Here is a 20679-nt window from a genome sequence, read left to right on the forward strand (position 1 = left end):
GATCAGTAATGGCAAGTAAATGTAAATAGATCTTAGTACCTTTGGACATTACGGCCCTTCATTGACATTACTTGATAAAGGTCTTCTAATATAGTCCACATACTTTTTTACTACCTAATAAAGGTTGCTAGAATCACATAAAAGAAATTTATCAAAAATGCAATCCACAGCAACACAGGCAAATGCCTTATTGTTAACAGACAACGATCTCAAATCCGTCAATTGACCAGACTTTAGCTTGGGATAAGCTGAGTACATGTATGAAGTAATAAAAAAATCTAGCACAGCATCTCCAGGAAACTCCAGTCGCTGCAAAAAAGAAAAGTCAGGTTACAACAGATAAATAATCAATGTCTTATCGGAGTTCTCAGATTTATAGAGTACAGAAATAGTTCCTATCATAACTGAGACATTGGGATCAACAGTAAAGGAGCCTTGCCTGGTAGCAACTTCCTCCATGCTTATTGTTAGAAGGATGCACAAATGGCTGAAGAAGCAGATCCTTATGAATGAAGTGATATCCCAACTTATCTTCGAGGGAAAGAATGTTTATACATCAGCAGAGAGAGGACTATAGCCAACACTTCCTCGGCAAACATTAATCAATTGTGAGACTTCAAAACCAACTTGTATGCCAAGCCACATAAGAAATACAATTGCAGCTTTAAAGCCACTATCAACTATAAATGCTCCGACCAAAGCTTCAACTGCATCAGAAATTGTTTTTCTATATAGCCAGTGGTGATTTTTATTGCACTTGATTTCATTTGAGCTTCTTTGCTCCTTAACAGAATTTAAACATGAGTAAAAGTGGAAGAAAATTAAGAGTTTGTATTTACTTATAAGTGGAAGAAAATTTGGGCATCATATCAAAGTGGAACTGAATTTATTTAATTAAGAGTTTGTATTTACTTATAACTCCAAAACATATATCAAAAAGGGTAGAAGCCTCTTGTTCTACCTCTAGATTACCGTTTTTATTGCATTCAAATTGCTATAATTGAAGAAAATTATGAGTAAATGCAGTTGAACATTCAAGTAATGCCATGATATAGACTTCAGCAAAATTTTACAGAGTGATCTGAAAATTGTATAGTCAAAGAAAGTTTGAAATGAAAATTTCTCAAATCCAAGGGACACATTGCCATATAAATGAAAAAGGAAATGTTCATTAAATACCAAGAAGGATCACTCTTTCAAAATGGAGAAAAGGAGAAGACCTACCTGAAGCACGAACAGAGCGAATAGAAATGTCAGCGGCGAGGAAAGGTTCCGGCTAACGGATGAAGACAGAACGAGCAGAGATGTCAGGCGGCGAGGGAAGCACGAAGAAGTTCTTGACAGTGACGGTTACAGTGACGGTGACAGAGGCACGGTGAACACAGAGAGAGTGCTCTCAAACAGAGGAGAGGACTTCAAGCTCCTGCGACGGCGCCAATCTTCCACACGTGATGCCTGTACATGCGACGGAGCTGCGGGGTTGAGATGGCTGCGGTGGTTGGCGTGGCTGCTGGCTGCGGGCTGCGGGGCTGGATCGATGGGTGGGTACAGGTTGAGTTATTTTTTCTTTCAATTTCAGAGAGGAATGTGGCAAAGGGGCATTGAGCTTCTAAGAAATATAACTTTACTTTTTAATGTTTACAGAAATTATATTTTTACCCCTCTTATAAAAATATTTAATTATAAAGTTGTCCTACTTTAATTAAGATATTAACTCTTATCGAGTTAAATTAACTCAAACTAAAACTAAACATCCAATTAAAATGTGCCACGTCACGAGAGGTAATTTACATGTTGATTTAGAGGAAGTTGGATAGAACTCATCACCCTTATAATATTGTTTTATATTAAAAATCTCAGCTACGACAACTTGATGTAGGCAAATGCTGGCCAAATCAATATATTGTTGTGTAATATCTTCTACATAAACCTTAATGATCTCTTGTACATTGTCCTATTCAAGTTGCTTAAACACCTAAAATATATAAATTTTAGAAACAAACAATTTTAGGATCAACATATTTTATCAATTTTGGCTAGTAATTAGCCTGTATAAATGCCATATTATTTTAAATATTGATTCATGTGTAAAAATTTTAATAAATATAGATGTATATTGTGTTAATTTATATATATAAAATTTTGTAAATATAGATATAAATTATATGTATTACATATGCAAATCTCTATAAATATAAGTATAAATGATTATTAACCAAATATTTGTCCAAAATAATAATATTTACTTGCCTAAGCACTGGTCCTTTAGAAATCTAACTTAAGCTAGCTTTCTTAAAAGTAGAATTCGTATTTTTCATTGCTCACAATCTCAAAATCTCGATAAACTTTCTTAGTTAGTTGTAGGTTTAGAAAATGTTTCTAAACATGATTTAATCTCCTTTCTCGTGTATTTTAGCCATCTCAAGAGGATGACTGATGCATGTAATCATGGCTTGCCGTGCTTCTTCTGTGAGGAAGCTTTAGAAAAAGTCTAGGAGGCAGCATTTTTTATTAAAAATTTGGTCCGCACTTAACTATCAAAAGGAAATTGAGTAATCCCACACTATTAGATGTAATCTCACACCATTAAAAATATTAATGATAACTAATTGATAGCTACAAATCACAAAATCTGCTAGCTCCTAACACTTCGAAATTTTATTGTTTCCAAATTTATTGGACTGTATAACTCCAACTCTTGTAACTTGTCCATCTACGTACATTTCGTTTTAGTTTTAGCAACCATATCAAACACAAATCCGTCAAAGTACTATCCTTTTGAAACCCAAACACTTACAAACAAATGTGATCTTTCTCTGCAAATAAATGTGGTGAACTTGGCGGACAAACCTATGATGACTTGGGAGCTAGACTAAAGATTTTGACACCAAAGTCGCGCCAATTGTGGCAATAGTTTTCTTGGCAACAGTTATAATGCCTTTTTGTTATTTAGATGGAATATCCCTTCTCTTGCATGTTTTGATCTTTACGACCGGTCATTTATCTCTTTTTCATCTAATAAAAACAATCCTTCATATATATATATATATATATATATCAAAAAGGCCACACACACAATTCATGCCTTTAGATGACTATTTGCATATATATAAAGCAGCGCAAGCAGCAAAGGTAACAAGAATAGTTTGATCAATCTTACGTGCATGCAATGCAAAGAAGAGATCATATCACAATACAATGGCTAGAGTAGTCCACGACTTATTAAATGCAAGGTAATATATATAAAAATAATTCTTAACATTCTTGTATCAAACTGCAAAGCTCGCTTAATTACTGAGAATTACCTAGATATGGTTCAAATGTATTACGACTTTGGATGTATAGCATACCAGGTTTGAATAGAAGTGAGAGCCAATGCTAAGACGGCAGCCAAAAATGCGATGAGAGACCAGGGGGTATTGAAGTAAGTGTTGCGTGCTTGAGCCAACCAAGTCTTCCACTTATTTCCGTAATGCTTGTTGATTTGATGCTTCACTTTAATATATTCTTTGCTGTATGCCACCAAATCAGTTCTCACCATGTAATTGAACATTTTAGCCGGCAATTCGTGCCCTAATTCGTTGAAGAGTTTGGCCACTTCTTCATCACTTCCGAGCAAGTTTCGGAGCACCCCGGCCAACCTGAGCTCCTTCACATCCTCAGCATCATCAATCAAAGAATCCATCATGGAGAAGTACGAGCAGAATTCGAAATTGTTAGGGAAATCCGGCGACATCTCATACGCAATCAAGTTGTGAAAGAAATAAGGCGTGGCATCATTTACGACCATCACTGGAAGCCTCAATTCTCCGCTAAACCAGTAGGAGGTGAAAGAGATTTTATTCCATTCCCATTTATTTGTCTCATTTGGCTTCACTTTAATCCCTGCTTTTATAAGATCCCTGATATTCTTGTATCTCTCCCAGGACTCTCCTTCTTTTGGAAAGGGAGTAATGTCGTCATCATCATCGTTGCAGATAGTAGACGTATGAAATGAGCGAATATAATCAAGAAGATGGATTGCCTTCGCTCTATTCACCCTTATTGTAAATGGATCTCGCTTTGCTAGTCCCATGAATATGAAATTGTACAGTATGTTCTCCAAGTGAGCCACGTCATCTCTAAGGACTAGAAGCTCCAACAACCTTAGTGGAAGTTGGTTTTCCAACAACAAAATATCTCTCCAAGTGTACATCAACTGGTCAAGCTTTAGCCTCAATACATTTGGATTCTGATCGTCAACGTTGTTTATGTAATAGAGTAAAGCACATCCGTCCACTAGCAACATCCAAGTTAGTTCCTCGTCATCGTAGCTTCTAGTCACATCTTCGCTAAACAGATTCCTCAGTAAACCAATGTCATTTTCTACCTTTTCATGCAGCTTCTTGAACGTATGTTCCTTGCTAAACCCTTGTTTCTTTTCTAAATTTTGAATATAGAAAGACGCCCATAGAATTTTGAATTCTTGTCCCAATTTCAAATTTTTCCTTCGGTAATGGATGGGTCCAAATGAAATCATCTTGGGTAAGCAGTACTGAAAAAAGTTTGTGTTTTGCCGCAAGAAAGGGGGAATCTTTTGGATCTTGACGTTGGGAGATGAAGATGGACCATTCTCTTGAAATGTTTGCTCCCAAAGTTGGGCCATCCGAGCATTCAATTTCTCATCAGCCATTGTCCAACGGTCAGCGTTTCTCGGCCTTCGAATTGCAACAAAAACTTCACGAATCTAGAACGGTAAACAGTAAGATTCTTTAAGAACCCAGGTTTTCAAGATTCAAATGAGCTTGCAACCCATTCCAAAAACAAAAAAAGAAATGAGCTTGCAACTAAAATAGGTCTTTGCTTATTAACTACAGTCTCTTTTTTCTACCAACTCTTAAGAAGTTGCCTTTATTACTAGAGTATATATATTATTCAATAGACTATACCTACTGCCATTTTGCAATTTCTATCACCTTTGAAAGCGTTTGGCATGAAACTAGATTATAAAATTTTAAAAGTTTTTGGATGTGCTTGCTTTTTCTTTTCTAGACCATACACCAAACATAAACTTGATTACAAATATGAAAATTGTCTTTTTCTTGAACATGATATAGAATATCATGTCTTTAAATATATGTCTAAAATAGGAAAAATTTATTTGTCAACACATGTATTTGATGAGGGTGTTTTTTCATATAACAATGAGTTATTTGGTTTTAATTCTAATCTTGCAAATTCAATTTCTGGTGGATCAGTTTATTCAATTAATAAAGGCATGATACCTCTTTTATCAAAGAGTTCCTTTTATATCCCTTCCACACAACCTCAATCTCCAAATCTGATAATTGTGACACAACTCCTTCATTTATTATAGAAATTAAAAAACATCCTCAGCTATTTCAGATTCTACCTCTAATGAGCTACCTAATTCTGCACCTCATCGATAGTTACCTTCTCATCAAACATCTATCAATTGCCATTGAAATGTGCCTACCACCTCTACCTCAACCCTCTCTTACAACTCCATCTTCCTCTATGTCCCATTCTATGGTCACTAGCCCAAAGTCAATGTTTCATAAACCAAGAAATTGCACTGCCACTCACACTCCTGATTTAGTTACTGAAATATCTAGAACTATTTCTCGAGCCCTCCAATGTCCACATTGGAAGACATTTATGGATACTGAATTCAGATCCCTTAAACAGTGCAAAAAAATTTAAGGAGATTGGCATTATGCACCAATTTTTTTTTAATATTCTAATTGCTCAAATTACATTTCTAAAATTGATAAGTGTATCACGTTAATTCTTAACTCATTTTTTGTTAATGGACTAATGATATAGACCGCTAGTGACACGTATCATATTGACATGAATAGTTGTACCACGTGTTACATGTTATAATACTATTTGACCACGTGTTAGTTTGTGTCATATATCATAATATAATTCATCTATATATCATCAATTATGTCTTCATTATGGATAGACCAAATTGATCTTTTATTTTGTACTAAGTAACTCATTTTAATCTCTAAAATTAAATACTGTGCACCAAATTAGTCTTTTCACTAATTTTTTATAAATTTAAAATCTTCAATAACTTTAAATGCATTAATTTTAATTTTAATTTTTCACATATTTAAATACAAGTATTTTTGATAAATATTTTTAAGATTTTAATTTTAATCGTACAATTTTTTTATCATAATAATTTAATATTAATAACTACTCAATGTGGACTAACTTCCTGTATAATAAGAAAAGAAATCACACACTCACTTTAGCTCAACTCATATAACTAAGTCATCATTTTTTTGTAAATATTCCTATAAACTTAGATATTTTTCAATCCAATTCTCACATGAACCAGTTTAAATTCTTGTTAATTTCGTCATTGAAGTTCACTACAGATATCCCTAACCACCATATCCAACCTCTTTCGTTGAACCCATTTACAAACAATTAGTTATAGGTATGTCTTCCAACATTATTATGTTATTTAAAAATGTGTATTTTATAGTAACCGAAAAAATAAAAAACGTGAATCTTGATTTTTAATTTCTTATTAAAACCATGAATATTTTTGGATTAAAAAAAAGTGTCTAATTAATCATATAATTTTTTTATAATAACATATTTATATATGACAAAATTTATCAATATTAAATTATTATAAAAATATTTTATAAAAATTCTTGTACTTAAACCGTGAAAAAATAGATTTAAAATTAGTACATCTAAAAATATTAAAAATTTTGAATTTATAAAAAAAATAGAAAAAAACTAGTGAAATGATTAGTTTGGTACCTAACATTTAATTTCAAAAACTAAAATGAGTCACTTAATATAAAATGAAGAGCTAATTTAGTGCATTTATAATGATGACATAGCAAATGACATGTGGACAAATAATGTTGTGATACGTGATACAAGTCAGTACGTGGTTAAATAGCATTATAACACATGATACAATCATTCACATCAACATGCCACATGTCACTAACAATCTATGTCATCAACCAATTAACGAAAAATGAATAAAGAACTAATAAGACATACTTTTGTTAATATTAGAAACATAATTAAAGTAATTAAAATCTCAAAAATAATTTTGATATACGCCAATTTCAAAATTCACTTTGGAGGCTTAACACGGCTTTTACTACTCCTCCATCAAATGCAACTATCATAGGTTGCAAATGGGTCTGTGCTATCAAGAAAAACAAAAGAAAACATTATAAAATATAAAGTCAGATTAGTCGGTAGGGATTTTCATCAATGGAAAGGTGTGGATTATGACCAAATCATTAGTCCTGTGATAAGACCATCCCTTGTCCATATTGTTTTAACGATTGCCCACACCCAAGGTTTCGGTGATGAGACAATTTAACTTCAAGAATGCCGTTCTAAATGAAAAACTTGAAGGACAGGTATATATGTAACAACCTCTCATGAGCATTCAGATCCTAATCTTGTATGCAAGCTTAATTAAGCTCTTTATAGACTTAGAGTGTGTTTGGTAAACACGTTGCAAAGAAGAGAAGTCCGTTTGAACTTCTTAAAAGTTTCACTTTGATGTTTGGCAATCTTTATCTTTCTGAACGCAGAATTGATTCTGCCTCTGAATGCACGTTTAGGAGAAGTTAAAATTTGTAGCTTCTGCGTTTCACATTTATGATTGGTGATTACTCTTACAAAATTAGGTAAAAAATTCATTTCATTTTTACCAATCCTATCTTTCATTTTCTTCTATAAGAATGATACCAGTAACTATTACCTTCACAGTTCTTTGTAGTTCTTCCTATACTTTTTCATAGTTGTTTAGTTTCAATTTTTTTTTCTATCAAAATCGTTTAGATTTGTTTTAATCAATAATAAATTAAATATTTTAATTTTTTTACTATTTTTAGTACTCATTTTCATATTTTAATTTTTATGTTTTTTTATTGTATTTTTTATTTATATTTTTTATTTATTTTTTTATTATATTTTTTATTTATATGATAAATATTTTTATATTATTTATATAGTGTTTTGATTTCTCATATTATGTTTTTATATGAATTTTTTTATCATTTATTATATTATTTTTTATATGTATATTTTTTATGAAATCCTTTTTTTTAATTTTTGGTTGGCTTTGTTTATATAATTTTTTATTTATTTTATTGTATTTCTTTTATTTATATGACAAATATTGTTGACTTCTTTTATTTTTTATAATGCTCTGATTTTTCAGGTATTTTATTAATTTTTATGATATTTTTATTACTTTTTTATATGAATTTTTTTTATCCTTAATGCATTTATGTTGTGTATGAAATTCTTTTATTTTTTATTGATTTTATTCATATGAATTTTATATAATTTTTTATTATTTTTATGGTATTTTTTTTGTTCATATGATATATGTTGTTGGTTTTATGTTTTTTATTTTTTTTATTTGATTTTATTCATATGAATTTTTTTATTTTTATTATTTTTATGGTATTCTTTTTGTTCATATGATATATGTTGTTGGTTTTATGAAATTTTTATTATTTCTTGTATGTATGATTTTTTTTTTTATTCTTTGATGTACTCTATTTTTATAGTACTCTCTTTTATATTTTTATTTTTTATTGTATTTGTTTTATTTATATGATAAATATTGTTTATATTATTTTTGATAGGTTCTGATTTTGCATGTATATAAAAAAATTATTTAAATTGATGTCTCTTTTAGTAATTTTACATCTAAAAGTAATTTTGAATAGTATAATCCAAACAACATTTATTTTACTATAATCAATTTTAATATAAAGATTGCCAAACATAAATCACGTTAATCCAAACTTACTTATCATCAAAATCAATTTTACAAAATCAATTTTATGCAAACCAGCTACAATCCAAACACAATTAAACAGACACCAAAGACCTGGTTTCTTACTTTGAAAGCAACTTTGATGCAATTTAGCTTTTTAAGTACTAAGACTGATAACTCTCTTTTTGTTAGATATAATTCGAAATTTGTAACTTACCCATTGGTGTATGTCGATGACATTGTTGTTACCGGTAATAATGTTTCTGAAACTGAGGATCTGATTTTATAACAGAACACCATTTTTTCTCTAAAAGATCTTAGAAAGTGTAACTACTTCCTTGGACTTGAAGTTTCTTGTTTGGCTAATGGAAGTGTTCTGCTCTCTCAAGAGTAGTGCTAACTTGGAATCCCATGGCAACACCAATGATATCCCCTTTGAAGCTTCATTCTAATGATTCTGAGCCTTGTGCAGATCATAAATGGTATAGGTCCTTAGTTGGTGTTGTCCAATACTTGACAACCACCAAACTATACCTCTCCGATGTAGTCAACCAAGTCTCAAAATTCATGCAAAACCCAATATTAGAACATTTGAAAGTTGTTAAGAGTACAGTGTATTCTGGTTTAAGATTTACAAAGTGTTCTAACTATAGGGTATATATTAGCTTTCGCAGATGCTGACTAGGGAGGAGATTTGGATGACCAAAAATCCATTACTGGCTACTCTACTCTGATCGAGAAGCACTACTATAGGAGTATTGGAAGTATTAGTTAGTTGCTATTGCTATGGGTGTTAGAGCTATTATAGGATTGTTCACAGTTAGGACTATATATATATACTCCACTTCAATACTGCTAACATTTTTATCTAGTAGTTTAAATTTTTAGAAATAAATAATTGACATAATAGACCAACTCTAATCAAGATAAACTACATGAACATCAATGAACATGGGAGGAAGTAAATTAAAGTACTAGCATAGAGGGATTTGCCATATGACCGGGTTCCTGACTTACCATACTGTCCTTCAAGATTAAGGAATTGAATGAAATGAAAGCAGAGCAGATAGCAGTAGTTCAAGTCATGGTGAGTAACGCACCTGGTAAAATGTTATACGAGGCGAGTTGAGTAGTTTAATTTTGTCTTCGATTCTCAAAGAGTGTGTTAACTTGAAGGCGAATGCACTTGGCCGTTGCAACTTTTCGCAAATCTGAACTACCCAGTTGGTCTCACTATTATTATTCTATGTAGCTTCTATGTAATAGTAATCCCACAAGGAAAATTTGAGTGCAGTATATGGATAAAATAATATACAGTGTGGGGGTAAGTGCCATTTTAATTGCAGATTTGAACGGTTTTATTATTTTTTATTGAAAATGATAGTGATTAAATAATTATTATAATTGATGTATTTTAAATTCTTTGAAGCATATTTTTGTCCCTTTTTATATTCCTTCGTATATATTTTGTCATTTTATTCGGTAGAATTTTAAAACTTCATATGTTTAAGAAAAATTGTTCTTTAAAAAAAATTAACTATTTTTTAGTACAACAACCGATATTTTTATTTTTATTTTATTAAAAAAATAGGAAATTAACTTTTTATGCTAACAATTCGCTAACAAATGAGAGAGAGAAAAGGAAAATGTTCGAGGGTTGACTTGAACGAGTGAGCGGGTGAACGAGATTGTCAGCTCCAACGTTGATCACAAGGTGATGGACGACAGGATGTGACACTTTTAATGACACTTGGACGCTTAAATTAGAGAAGATTTACACACTGTTTGGATCAATAGAAAATGCAAGGAAAAAAAACAGATCAAAAATTTTATTTTCTATTGATTGGATGACAATAGAAATTAAAAGAAAAGGAAAAACAGTAGCGTGAGTTTCACTCCCAAATTTTTCTCTCAAACTTGCCATGAAAATAAATGATAATTCTAAAATGAAAGTTAAATTATTAATTTATTCATGATGTTAAAAAATAAAAAAAAATAAAAGATATTAATGTAATTTTATTTGGTTATAATTTTTTTTTATTTTTTTAAATTTATTTTCTCTTCATCTAAATAATATAAAAAAATCAATTTTTCTTATTTTTTTTTTCATTTTCTTTTCTTTTATTTTTTTTCCTTCCATTTTCTTAGAAAAATTTAGGATTTTCTATTTATGAATTATGATGATTTGGGAAATCGTTTTGGAAATCCCTGATTTCGTGAATTGGAATAATTTTCCCTACCCCAATTAAAAAGTTGTTAATTTTGGAAATTTGAGAGAATTCTGGACCGTTGTTTACCTTGGATCTAGCGGTTATTTTGTGTTAGGCCTTCGAAAATATTCGAACCCTATTGGCCCGTGCTGAAGATCGGATCCAGAACAAAAAAAATATTTTGAAATATTGGTGTAGAAGAAAAAGAAAAGTAAAAAAAAAGGTTAATTGTTGAAAGAAAAAATTAGTTTCTTGTTTACAATAACAACATTAACCAGTGTTATGGTCTATATCAACCAAAGACTAATAGATATTGTTGGTAATAGATCTGTATATCCTTAACCCTCCTCCTCTCTTTTTAGTTGTGAGAACCCAAAGTGACAAACGAAAAAGTTAAAGCAATTATCTGTTTTAATTTTTTAGTTATATGTATTTAGCAATTTTAACTACTGAACCCGTCATCTTTTCAGCAAAGACAAATGTTCAATTTTGAAGAAATAAAGCTGCAATTTATAGTTTTAGTAGCGATTAAAAAGACTAAATTGAGTAAAATCAAACTTTGCCAACTTATATTATATAGCCGTTATCTTTTCACCTGACAATTTAAAAGCAACCTGAATTCAAATTTTATGGTAGTTTAACGTGATAACTTAGCTTTTAGTTAATAGAGATCACTCAAAGAACAGACGTAAATCATAACGGAATTATTTAGATAAAGACGTTTAAAACGTTTTTTTTTTAAATATTGTTTAATAATTAAAAGTTAATGTATATAATCGATTAAATTGTATTATTTTTATCAAAATTAGATAAAAAATTGATTTAACCGAAAAATCAGTAAATTGAATCTTAAATCAATTTAAATTAATATTTTTTTATAAAAAATAGTTATAATTCTCTTATTATAAAAAATTACTAAAATATTTTTATTACATATATATTAATTTTAAAAATCTTAAATACTAACCTTATGACAATATAGAGAAAAAAAATGATTAAGATTTAGAGTTCTCAATGTGTATATATATATATATATATATAATAAAAGTATTTTAGTTATTTTTTATAATAGAGGTATTGTAATTATTTTTTATAAAAAAAATATTAATTTAAACTAATTTAAAATTTAGTTTATCAATTTTTTAATTAAACTAATTTATCCAGTCTAATTTTAATAAAAATACTACATTTTAATTAATTATATTTGTTAAATTTTAATAACTAAAAAATATTTTTAAAAAAATTTTAATATCTTTGTATGAGTGCCTCCTAAATTATAATTGCATTTTTTGAGGGTTCGATTGGGTAAATTAAAATTTAAAGGTTGAAATTAAAACCAACTCTAATTTTAGGATGTCAAATGGATTTTAATTCAAGTTATTAGATATCTATCAATTAATTTTTTTTATTTGTTTTAGAATCCTTTTATTAACAATGATTAGAATATTAGACTCACAAGTCACCAAAAAAAAAAAAGACTCACAAATGTTTTAAGAATAAGAAATATCGGCTATTAAATTAATTATTACGTATTTATATATTTTTGAAGAAAATATCAGGTAGTGAAATAATAAAACTTTTATAATAAAATAACCAAATATTTTTATAGTAATATAATTAAATATTTTTAAAAATATTTAAATTTTTTTATGTTTATATATTAATTTTAATTTCTTTTAGACACAAGACCATAAATACCAGATACACAATAATATTTAAATATATTATGTATGTCTGAAAATATTTTTTTATTTTTTAAATATAATTAAATTCAAAAGACAAATATATCACATGAATATCAAATAAATATTATGTTTAAAATAAAATAAATACAATAACTGATGACAGCCCACTCGAGACAGCCCGACAGGCAGCACGATGCACGAAACCATAGAAAAAAGGGTTTAACTAATATATAATTTAAGAGTATATGATAAATTTATTATTAATAAAAAATTTAAATATTTTTATTTAATAAAATTAAAATAAATATATTAAAAATTTAAATTTTTTATATTTTTAATAAATATTTTTTTTAATTTATAAATTTAACATGTGCTTTACATAATAGACAAATCCAAGACAAATTCATGGAATCTAAGTATGGTACCTAACAATGAATAATCTATTGGTATCGAGTAAATCTTGGAACGCAATTACACAGTAAACAAATCCTCCATTTTGACCTTGGCTCTACGCAGTACACATTGTCGTTCACTCGGGAGCATGGTGCACCGCTCTGCACATATTTCAATGCTACTGCGTTGGTAGTTAGATTATTATTATTATTATTATTATTATTATTTTGGTTTGGATTGGAATTCTCATAGGTTACACACTCACTCAGATCATACACATACAAGATATCTTTTTTTTTTTTGTCAAGTTTGTATTAGATAAAGTTTGAAGATAAGACCTCTTAGTAAAAAAGGAGAACATATGTCATTTGAGATTCATTTAGATTAAGTTTAAATAAACAGCTTAATTAATTTATTTTTAAAAAAATAATTTAAATAATAAATAATTATATTAAAAGTAGTTTATAAATAAGTTATTTTATGTTTGAGTTTTTAGTTTTAAAAATACTCTTTTTTATAGAAATATAATAAAAAAAATAGTAGTATTATGAGAAAAGTCATTTTTTTAAATTTCTCTATAAATTCTTAAATAGCTTTTTAAAAAGCTGTAATTTGATTTTAAAAATTACACCAAATATTAATACTATTACTTTTCATAAGTCAAAAATTCAAAAAAATTATTTTTAAAACTTCTCAAACAGACTATTAATATTTTGAGTTAAAAATATACCAGTTTAATTCTTTTAAAATAAAATAAAAATGTAAGAGAACATAAAAAATAAAATTAAAAAATAACACTTTACAACACAGATATTCATTATCAATTATTCACATAACTAAATTTTTTAACTATTATTTTTAATTATTTATTTTAAATTATGATATCTTGTCTATATATCTTTTAATACTTATAGATTCTTCTAAAAAACTACTATATAATTATGTATATGTTCACATTTTTTTTAAACATTCTATAACCTTTTAATAAAATCTACTAAATTTTTCAAAGATTTTCAAAGATTTTTTTGAAACATCTTAACATTATCAAGAGTATTTTTAAATTAATAAAATTCTACATTCAAGCAAAATATTTAACCAAATCTAACCAAATTGTTATAACAACTTTTTAAATCACAGGCTTCTTTCTCCTTCTCCTTCTTCTGCTGTCATCATTAAATAATTTCAGTTCATTTCTTAATTTATTTCGGTTCAATTGTGTGTTAATTGAGATTCACTTGATGCTGCCGATAAGTATTGACAAAATTTTTTATTTTTTAAGTAATTTCGGTTTATTTCTTAATTTAATTGAGGTTCATTTAGATTCATAAATAAATTCGATGTGTTTTTGTTAATGATGGAGTCTTTTTTACTATTTGTTCAAATCTAAACTAATTTCGGTTTATTTGTGTGCTAATTGAGGTTCACTTGATACTACTGATAAGTATTGATCAAATTTTTTATTCTTTAAGTAATGTCGGTTCATTTCTTAGTTTAATTGAGATTCACTTGGATCCAAAAATGAATTTGATGTGTTTTTGTTGATGATTGAGTTTTTTTTTATTACTTGTTCAAATATGAACTAATTGAATGGAATAGAGTGAAATCTAATGCAATTGAATAAAGTGATAATAAATAAATTTATTTTTCTTTGCTAAAAAATTTGGTCAATACTTATCGATAGCATCAACTGAACCTCAATTAACAAACAAATGAACTGAAATAAACTAAAAAATGAACCGAAATTATTTAATGATGGAACCAGAAAAAATCAGAACCAATCAAAATGTTAGAAAAATGTTGGTGTTGTTGGTGATGACGATAACAAAAGAGGAGGAGGAGGAGGAGGAGGAGGAGGAGGAGGAGGAGGAGGAGAACCTACGTGCACAAATTTGAACGTGCGCAAATTTAAAAGAAGGAGAAGGAAGAGGAGAAAGATGAAGAGAAGGATGAGGAGAAAATAGAAAAGGAGAAGGAGATCGAAGATGAATATGAAGAAGTTGCGTTATTGAAACGCGCATATGGCACCCCTGGTGTGATGAAAGTGGTTTTTATTAAGTTTGAACTAATTTGGTTAAACTTAGTTGCCAAAAATATTTAAATGTGTAGCTAGACTTATATAAGAATGTACATTATACCTGCATAGAAAATAAAATAAAAAAATAAATGAACATAAAAGCTACAAAAGACATGAGGAGTAGTTATAAATTTAAGAAAAATTCGGAAAGAATAGATGCATAAATTAAAAAATAAAAAAATAATAACCAATAAAATATTAAAAAAAGAAATAAAAATAAAAAAGAAACAAAACCATTAAAAGGAAAAATGATAATTTTTTATAGGAAGAAGATATATAGTGCCTTAGCCCTTATTAACTGTAAGTTATAATGAAATTTTATAAAAAGAAATATGCACATAGAATAAGGTAGTGTTTGTTTTGAGATATTGAGACGAAAATTGGGGGACTAAAATTTGATATCATGTTTGTTAGCCTAGAGATTGATACTAAAATTTCAGTTTTTATTTCTAAAATTTCAGTATTTCAGTACTACTAAAAAATGGAGATATAATAAATTAAATTTTTTTGGGACAAGGACCAAAATCTAAATAATATTTTTTGATCAAAATATTTTTGTTTTAATTAATTAATTTTAAGTTTATTTTTTGTGCAAATTAAATTAGGACTACTTTTTTACAATTTCTCATTTATTCATCTTCTCATCGCTAGGAGTCTAGGACCACTGCTACGTCATCGTCGTCGTAGCTCTAGCAAGCAAATTTGAACTTGAGTAGGTTTTCAAAAATTAGCATACAAAGTTATCAATCTAATTATAACTAGGGATTATGTAATAGCATCCAACTTAATAGCATACACATTTATTGAGAAAATATATTTCTACCAACTTAATAGTATTTAAACAAATACAAAAAAAAAAAAAGAAGAAAGAAAATGTGCTAAAAGGAAAATGTAATAGCTCTTGTACTCGAGAAAGTGTAATAAAATAGTTTAATATTATTAATTATTAATTATTAATTATTTAGTATTATAAGTTATTGTTGGTATTATATATTACTTGAAGATATTTTTGTTGTCTATTTTGGTCGCAAATTTATTATTTTAATGTCTAATAAATTAATCAAATAAATTAATTGATACAAATAATTAGTATATTTGATTTGATTTAATTAATTAAAAAAATAAATTAAAAAATGCCGTTAGTGTAATAATTAAATAATATCTATATATATTGCCTGTTTCATTTGCAGATTTATTATATAATTTATAAATTAATCAATAAATTAATTGATATAATGAATTACAATTAATTGGTTGATATAAATTATAATAAATTATGTTATACTTAAATATCTAACTAAATTAATAAATTAATTAATTTATTATAATAAATTAGATTTAATGAATTAAAAGAAATAAATTAAAAAATACTTTTAAAAACATATTATGTCAACTCTATTATTAACTATAGAAAAAAAAAGCTTATAAAAAGTTATTAAAAAGATAATTTTTATTTATAATATATTAATTATATAAATAATTTAAAATATTATTATACTTTAATAATTAAATTTCTTTATATTTTTTTTGGTCCAATCCTAAACATTAAAGTTAAGATTCAAGGTTTGACTCTATTTTATATAGAAAAGTAGACCATCAATATAGAAAAAAAAAATAATAAATTACTATTTTAATTTTTAACGTTTGGACTAAATTTTAATTTGATTTAAAATAGTATTAAGGAGGGTCTTAAAACGTTCGTTAGGGTATATTTGTGAATGGTATGAATAAAAAGAAATTAAAGCCAAGAAGATTCTTAGTTAGTTGTATACGAATTTAAATAGATAAAAAGAAGAATAGCGAAAGATTTTATATAATGTTTTCTTATTTTATTCTTTATTTAAATAATTTATATTAATATATTTGTAACATTATTCAAATAATTTTTTAGGAAAACATATAAACTAAACAAGTTTAATCACCCGTGCCATGCACGTGATAAGATTGAAATTATAATTTTAAATTGTTATGTTAAATTTCATTTTAATTATAATAATTTAATTAATAAAAGAATAACTTGTATGCGTTGTTTTTCTTTTCTTAATATAGTGTTAATTGTATTAACTATAAAATAGTTATTTAATCTATTTTTTTCAATAAATCAGGCATATATACTCAATATGACCATAAATAATCTAGTAATACTTAAATCTACCAACAAAGTTTTATATGTTGGTTTACTGTGAAGTAAGAAAATATCAAAATCAGCTCAAAATGAAGAATAATTAACCCGTACCATGCCATGCACGTGATAAGATTAAAGTTGTTATTTAAACTTGTATTAACCCGTGCCATGCACGTGATAAGATTAAAATTATAATTTTAAATTATTTTGTTAAGATTAATTTAAATTATAATAATTTGATTAATAAAAATATAATGTTATGATTTATTTGTTTTTTATTAATCTATTGTTAAATATATTAATCCTAAAATAGTTATTAATTGGTTTTAGTAATCTATTTTCATCAATAAATCAAACATATATACTCAATGTGACCATAAATAACTTAATAATACTTAGACCCACCAACAAATTTTTATATGTTGTTTTACTGTCAAGTAAGAACATATCAAAATTAACTCAAAATAAATAATAAATTATTAGAGAATTCTAATGCACAAAATTCTCTAATAAACAATAAATAATTTAAATCTACTAAAAAATAACTCAACACTTTTCTTTGATGCCTGCAAAATATATACTTAAAATAATATTATATCAATATTAGCATACAGTTTTACAATCATCGACCGTATTTACTATACATGACTCCTTCTTAAAAGTTATTCTACACACGTGTGCAGTCGGAAGATAAATTACTGGACTTTATTTTTCTAAATTATTATAATTATGTATTATTCATTAAATGCTAATTATAATATTGTAATAAAATTATAATAAAGATATTTTTCTAAAATAATTTAGAAGAGAGAATAGTGCTTTCATTTTGGAGGAAAAATGAATTCATGAGGAATTGTACCTCACTTTTATTAGTGGATAATGTATTAAATATTGATTTTATATAATTATAATAAAAATATTTCTCTAAATTAGTATAATCATGCATTATTCGTTAAATGTTAATTGTAATATAATTATAATAAATATATTTTTCTAAAATAAATTTAGAAAAGAAAATAATGATTTCATTTTAGAGAAAAAAATGAATTCATGAGAAATTAACACCTCACTTTTATTAGTTGGAGAAAAAATCTAATTTTAGTATATTTTGTCATTATTATACATTTTTCTCTAATCATATATCCATCGTTTTCTTTTCTTTGTTTCAACATTTTGAACCTAGGTTTAACTTCTCGTAATTCTCACTTCTTAGTTATTCTATTAGATGTAGTTGATAACTATTAAAATTCTTCGATTAATATAGGAGAAAAATATATTATTATATGATAGAATTAATATGAGTATATTTTATTATTAAATAAACAAAGTTAATATAAAATAAAATTATACATAAAAAAGCAAAAAAAAAATTAAAATAGCAAAAGTGATAAAAATATTATTTTTATAATTTTGTTTTGTCATTTTTATGTATAGAAGATTAGAAAATAGTAAATTTTTAACTAAATTAATTTATATTTGTTGTATTCAATTTAAATAAGTAATAAATTATCTTATTTTAATTTATTTCTTAAATTTATATATCATAAAAATTAAATCAAATAATTAATATACCTAATTTTAAATTGTGTGATACTTAAATATCTATTCAAATCAATTAGTTGATATAATTAATTCATCATAATGAATTGTCTTTAATGAGTTAAACAAAATAAAGTAGAAGCATGCTATGTTGATTCTATCATTAAAGGTAAAAATTCGATTTTTATATAATAAAATAGATAGAATAGATAATATAATAGACGGCGAGAAAGAGAAAGATAAACATTTTAGATTCTAAGTTGTTTTATTTAGATGTTGCAATGTGGGTATCACATTATTTTACTTATTCTACCCTATGGACCCTTTTGAAACTTTATTTCAGTATCAATGAAATTTCACTACCTTTGTGTACTAAATTAAAATTCAAAATGAAACTGAAAAAAAAATAAAGAGTATAAAATTATTGATTGAAAAACACTCTAAATAATAAAAAGTCAAATTAATTTTAATATTAAATTCATTAATACCGTTTTAATTTTATATAATAGTTAGATAATAAATTAGTAAAAGCAAATAGAAGAATGACTTTAACATAAAATTATAATATAATTTATTTATGAAAAAATAATCAATAATTAATATTAATAAATATAAAAATTATCCAAATACTTTGATCAAAAGTATAAGTGGTTAATTATTATTCATTATTAATAATATTTTGTTCATAACAAAAACTGAAAATATAATTATTCAGATTTAGATTTTAAAAAAATAAACGTATAAGTAACTAAATGATCTATTTTATCATTTATATTATAAATTAATTAATTAAACTAACTGATATAATGAATTATAATTAATTAATTGGTATAAATTATAATAAATTATATGATATTAAAAAAATAAAATGAATAAAAAAAATAAAAAAGAAATAGAAGAACAGAAGACTACAATAAAATAAATTGAATGTGAGTTTTTTTTTCTTTTTACAAATTTTATATCACATCCGCTTCAATAATAATAAATAAAAATACATCAACTTAATATCTAAGAGAAAATGATGAGATAAAATCATAACACAATTCTAAAATAAAAGCTTAAATTAAACCATAATATCATTGCACAACACAAATTAAAAGTAATTTCACACTACAATATACTACACAAATAGGTAAATAACTTAAGCTTAATTACGGATTTTTTACGGATTTTTTTTTATTTACGTATGCATGATAACACCATAGTCTATAAATGCTTAATGGATAACATATCATATATTGCTCTGAATGATGAGCACATGAGTTGAAGAGTGTGTGCTGATTTGTGTCCATGATAGTTGCCTTGTGACGACGCCTCATAGGAAGAAAAAGAATTGTTGTAAAAGCTACCCAACGAAAGAGTAATTGGTAAATGAATAATATTTTCTTCTAGTATTTTTATAGTGGTAAAATAAAAATAGAAAGAATAAAATTTTGTATTTTTATATTAGAAATAGAATTTGATATTTATCCTAATAAAATTAAATAACTAATTAGCTATATTTAAATAAATAAAATAAATTAAATAAAAATATCTTTAAGAATTAACCAAATCAATTAGTCGATACAAATAATTAGTATAATTAATTTTATTTAATTTATTGAATTCAAAAAAATAAATTAAAAAATAATTGATTGAATTAATTAGTTGATATAATTAATTTATTATAATTGATTGGATTTAATGAATTAAAAAAAATAAATAGAAAACATAGGAGAAAATAATTTTTTTAACTAAATTAATATGTATTTATTGTATTTAATCAGTATAAGTAACAAATTATTTATGTTATTATGTACCTTATAAATTAATGAATTAAAATAATTGATATAATAAATTACAATTATTTGATTGATATAAAT

At 26.1% G+C, this 20679-nt stretch overlaps 1 protein-coding gene across 1 annotated transcript; it reads right to left on the reverse strand.

The window, feature by feature from the left end:
* Nucleotides 1-3082: 3082 nt before the first annotated feature.
* LOC112750126 (UPF0481 protein At3g47200-like) lies at nucleotides 3083-10027 on the reverse strand. The gene is made up of 2 exons (XM_029293203.2): nucleotides 9892-10027; nucleotides 3083-4726 (listed from the first exon to the last, which is right to left on the reverse strand). Exon 2 carries the CDS (start codon nucleotides 4670-4672, stop codon nucleotides 3326-3328), a length of 1347 nt encoding a protein of 448 aa, XP_029149036.1. The 5' UTR covers nucleotides 4673-4726; nucleotides 9892-10027; the 3' UTR covers nucleotides 3083-3325.
* Nucleotides 10028-20679: the final 10652 nt, after the last annotated feature.

The sequence above is a fragment of the Arachis hypogaea genome, chromosome 15 (genome assembly GCF_003086295.3).
Source record: "Arachis hypogaea cultivar Tifrunner chromosome 15, arahy.Tifrunner.gnm2.J5K5, whole genome shotgun sequence".
In the NCBI taxonomy this organism is placed as follows: Eukaryota; Viridiplantae; Streptophyta; class Magnoliopsida; order Fabales; family Fabaceae; genus Arachis; species Arachis hypogaea.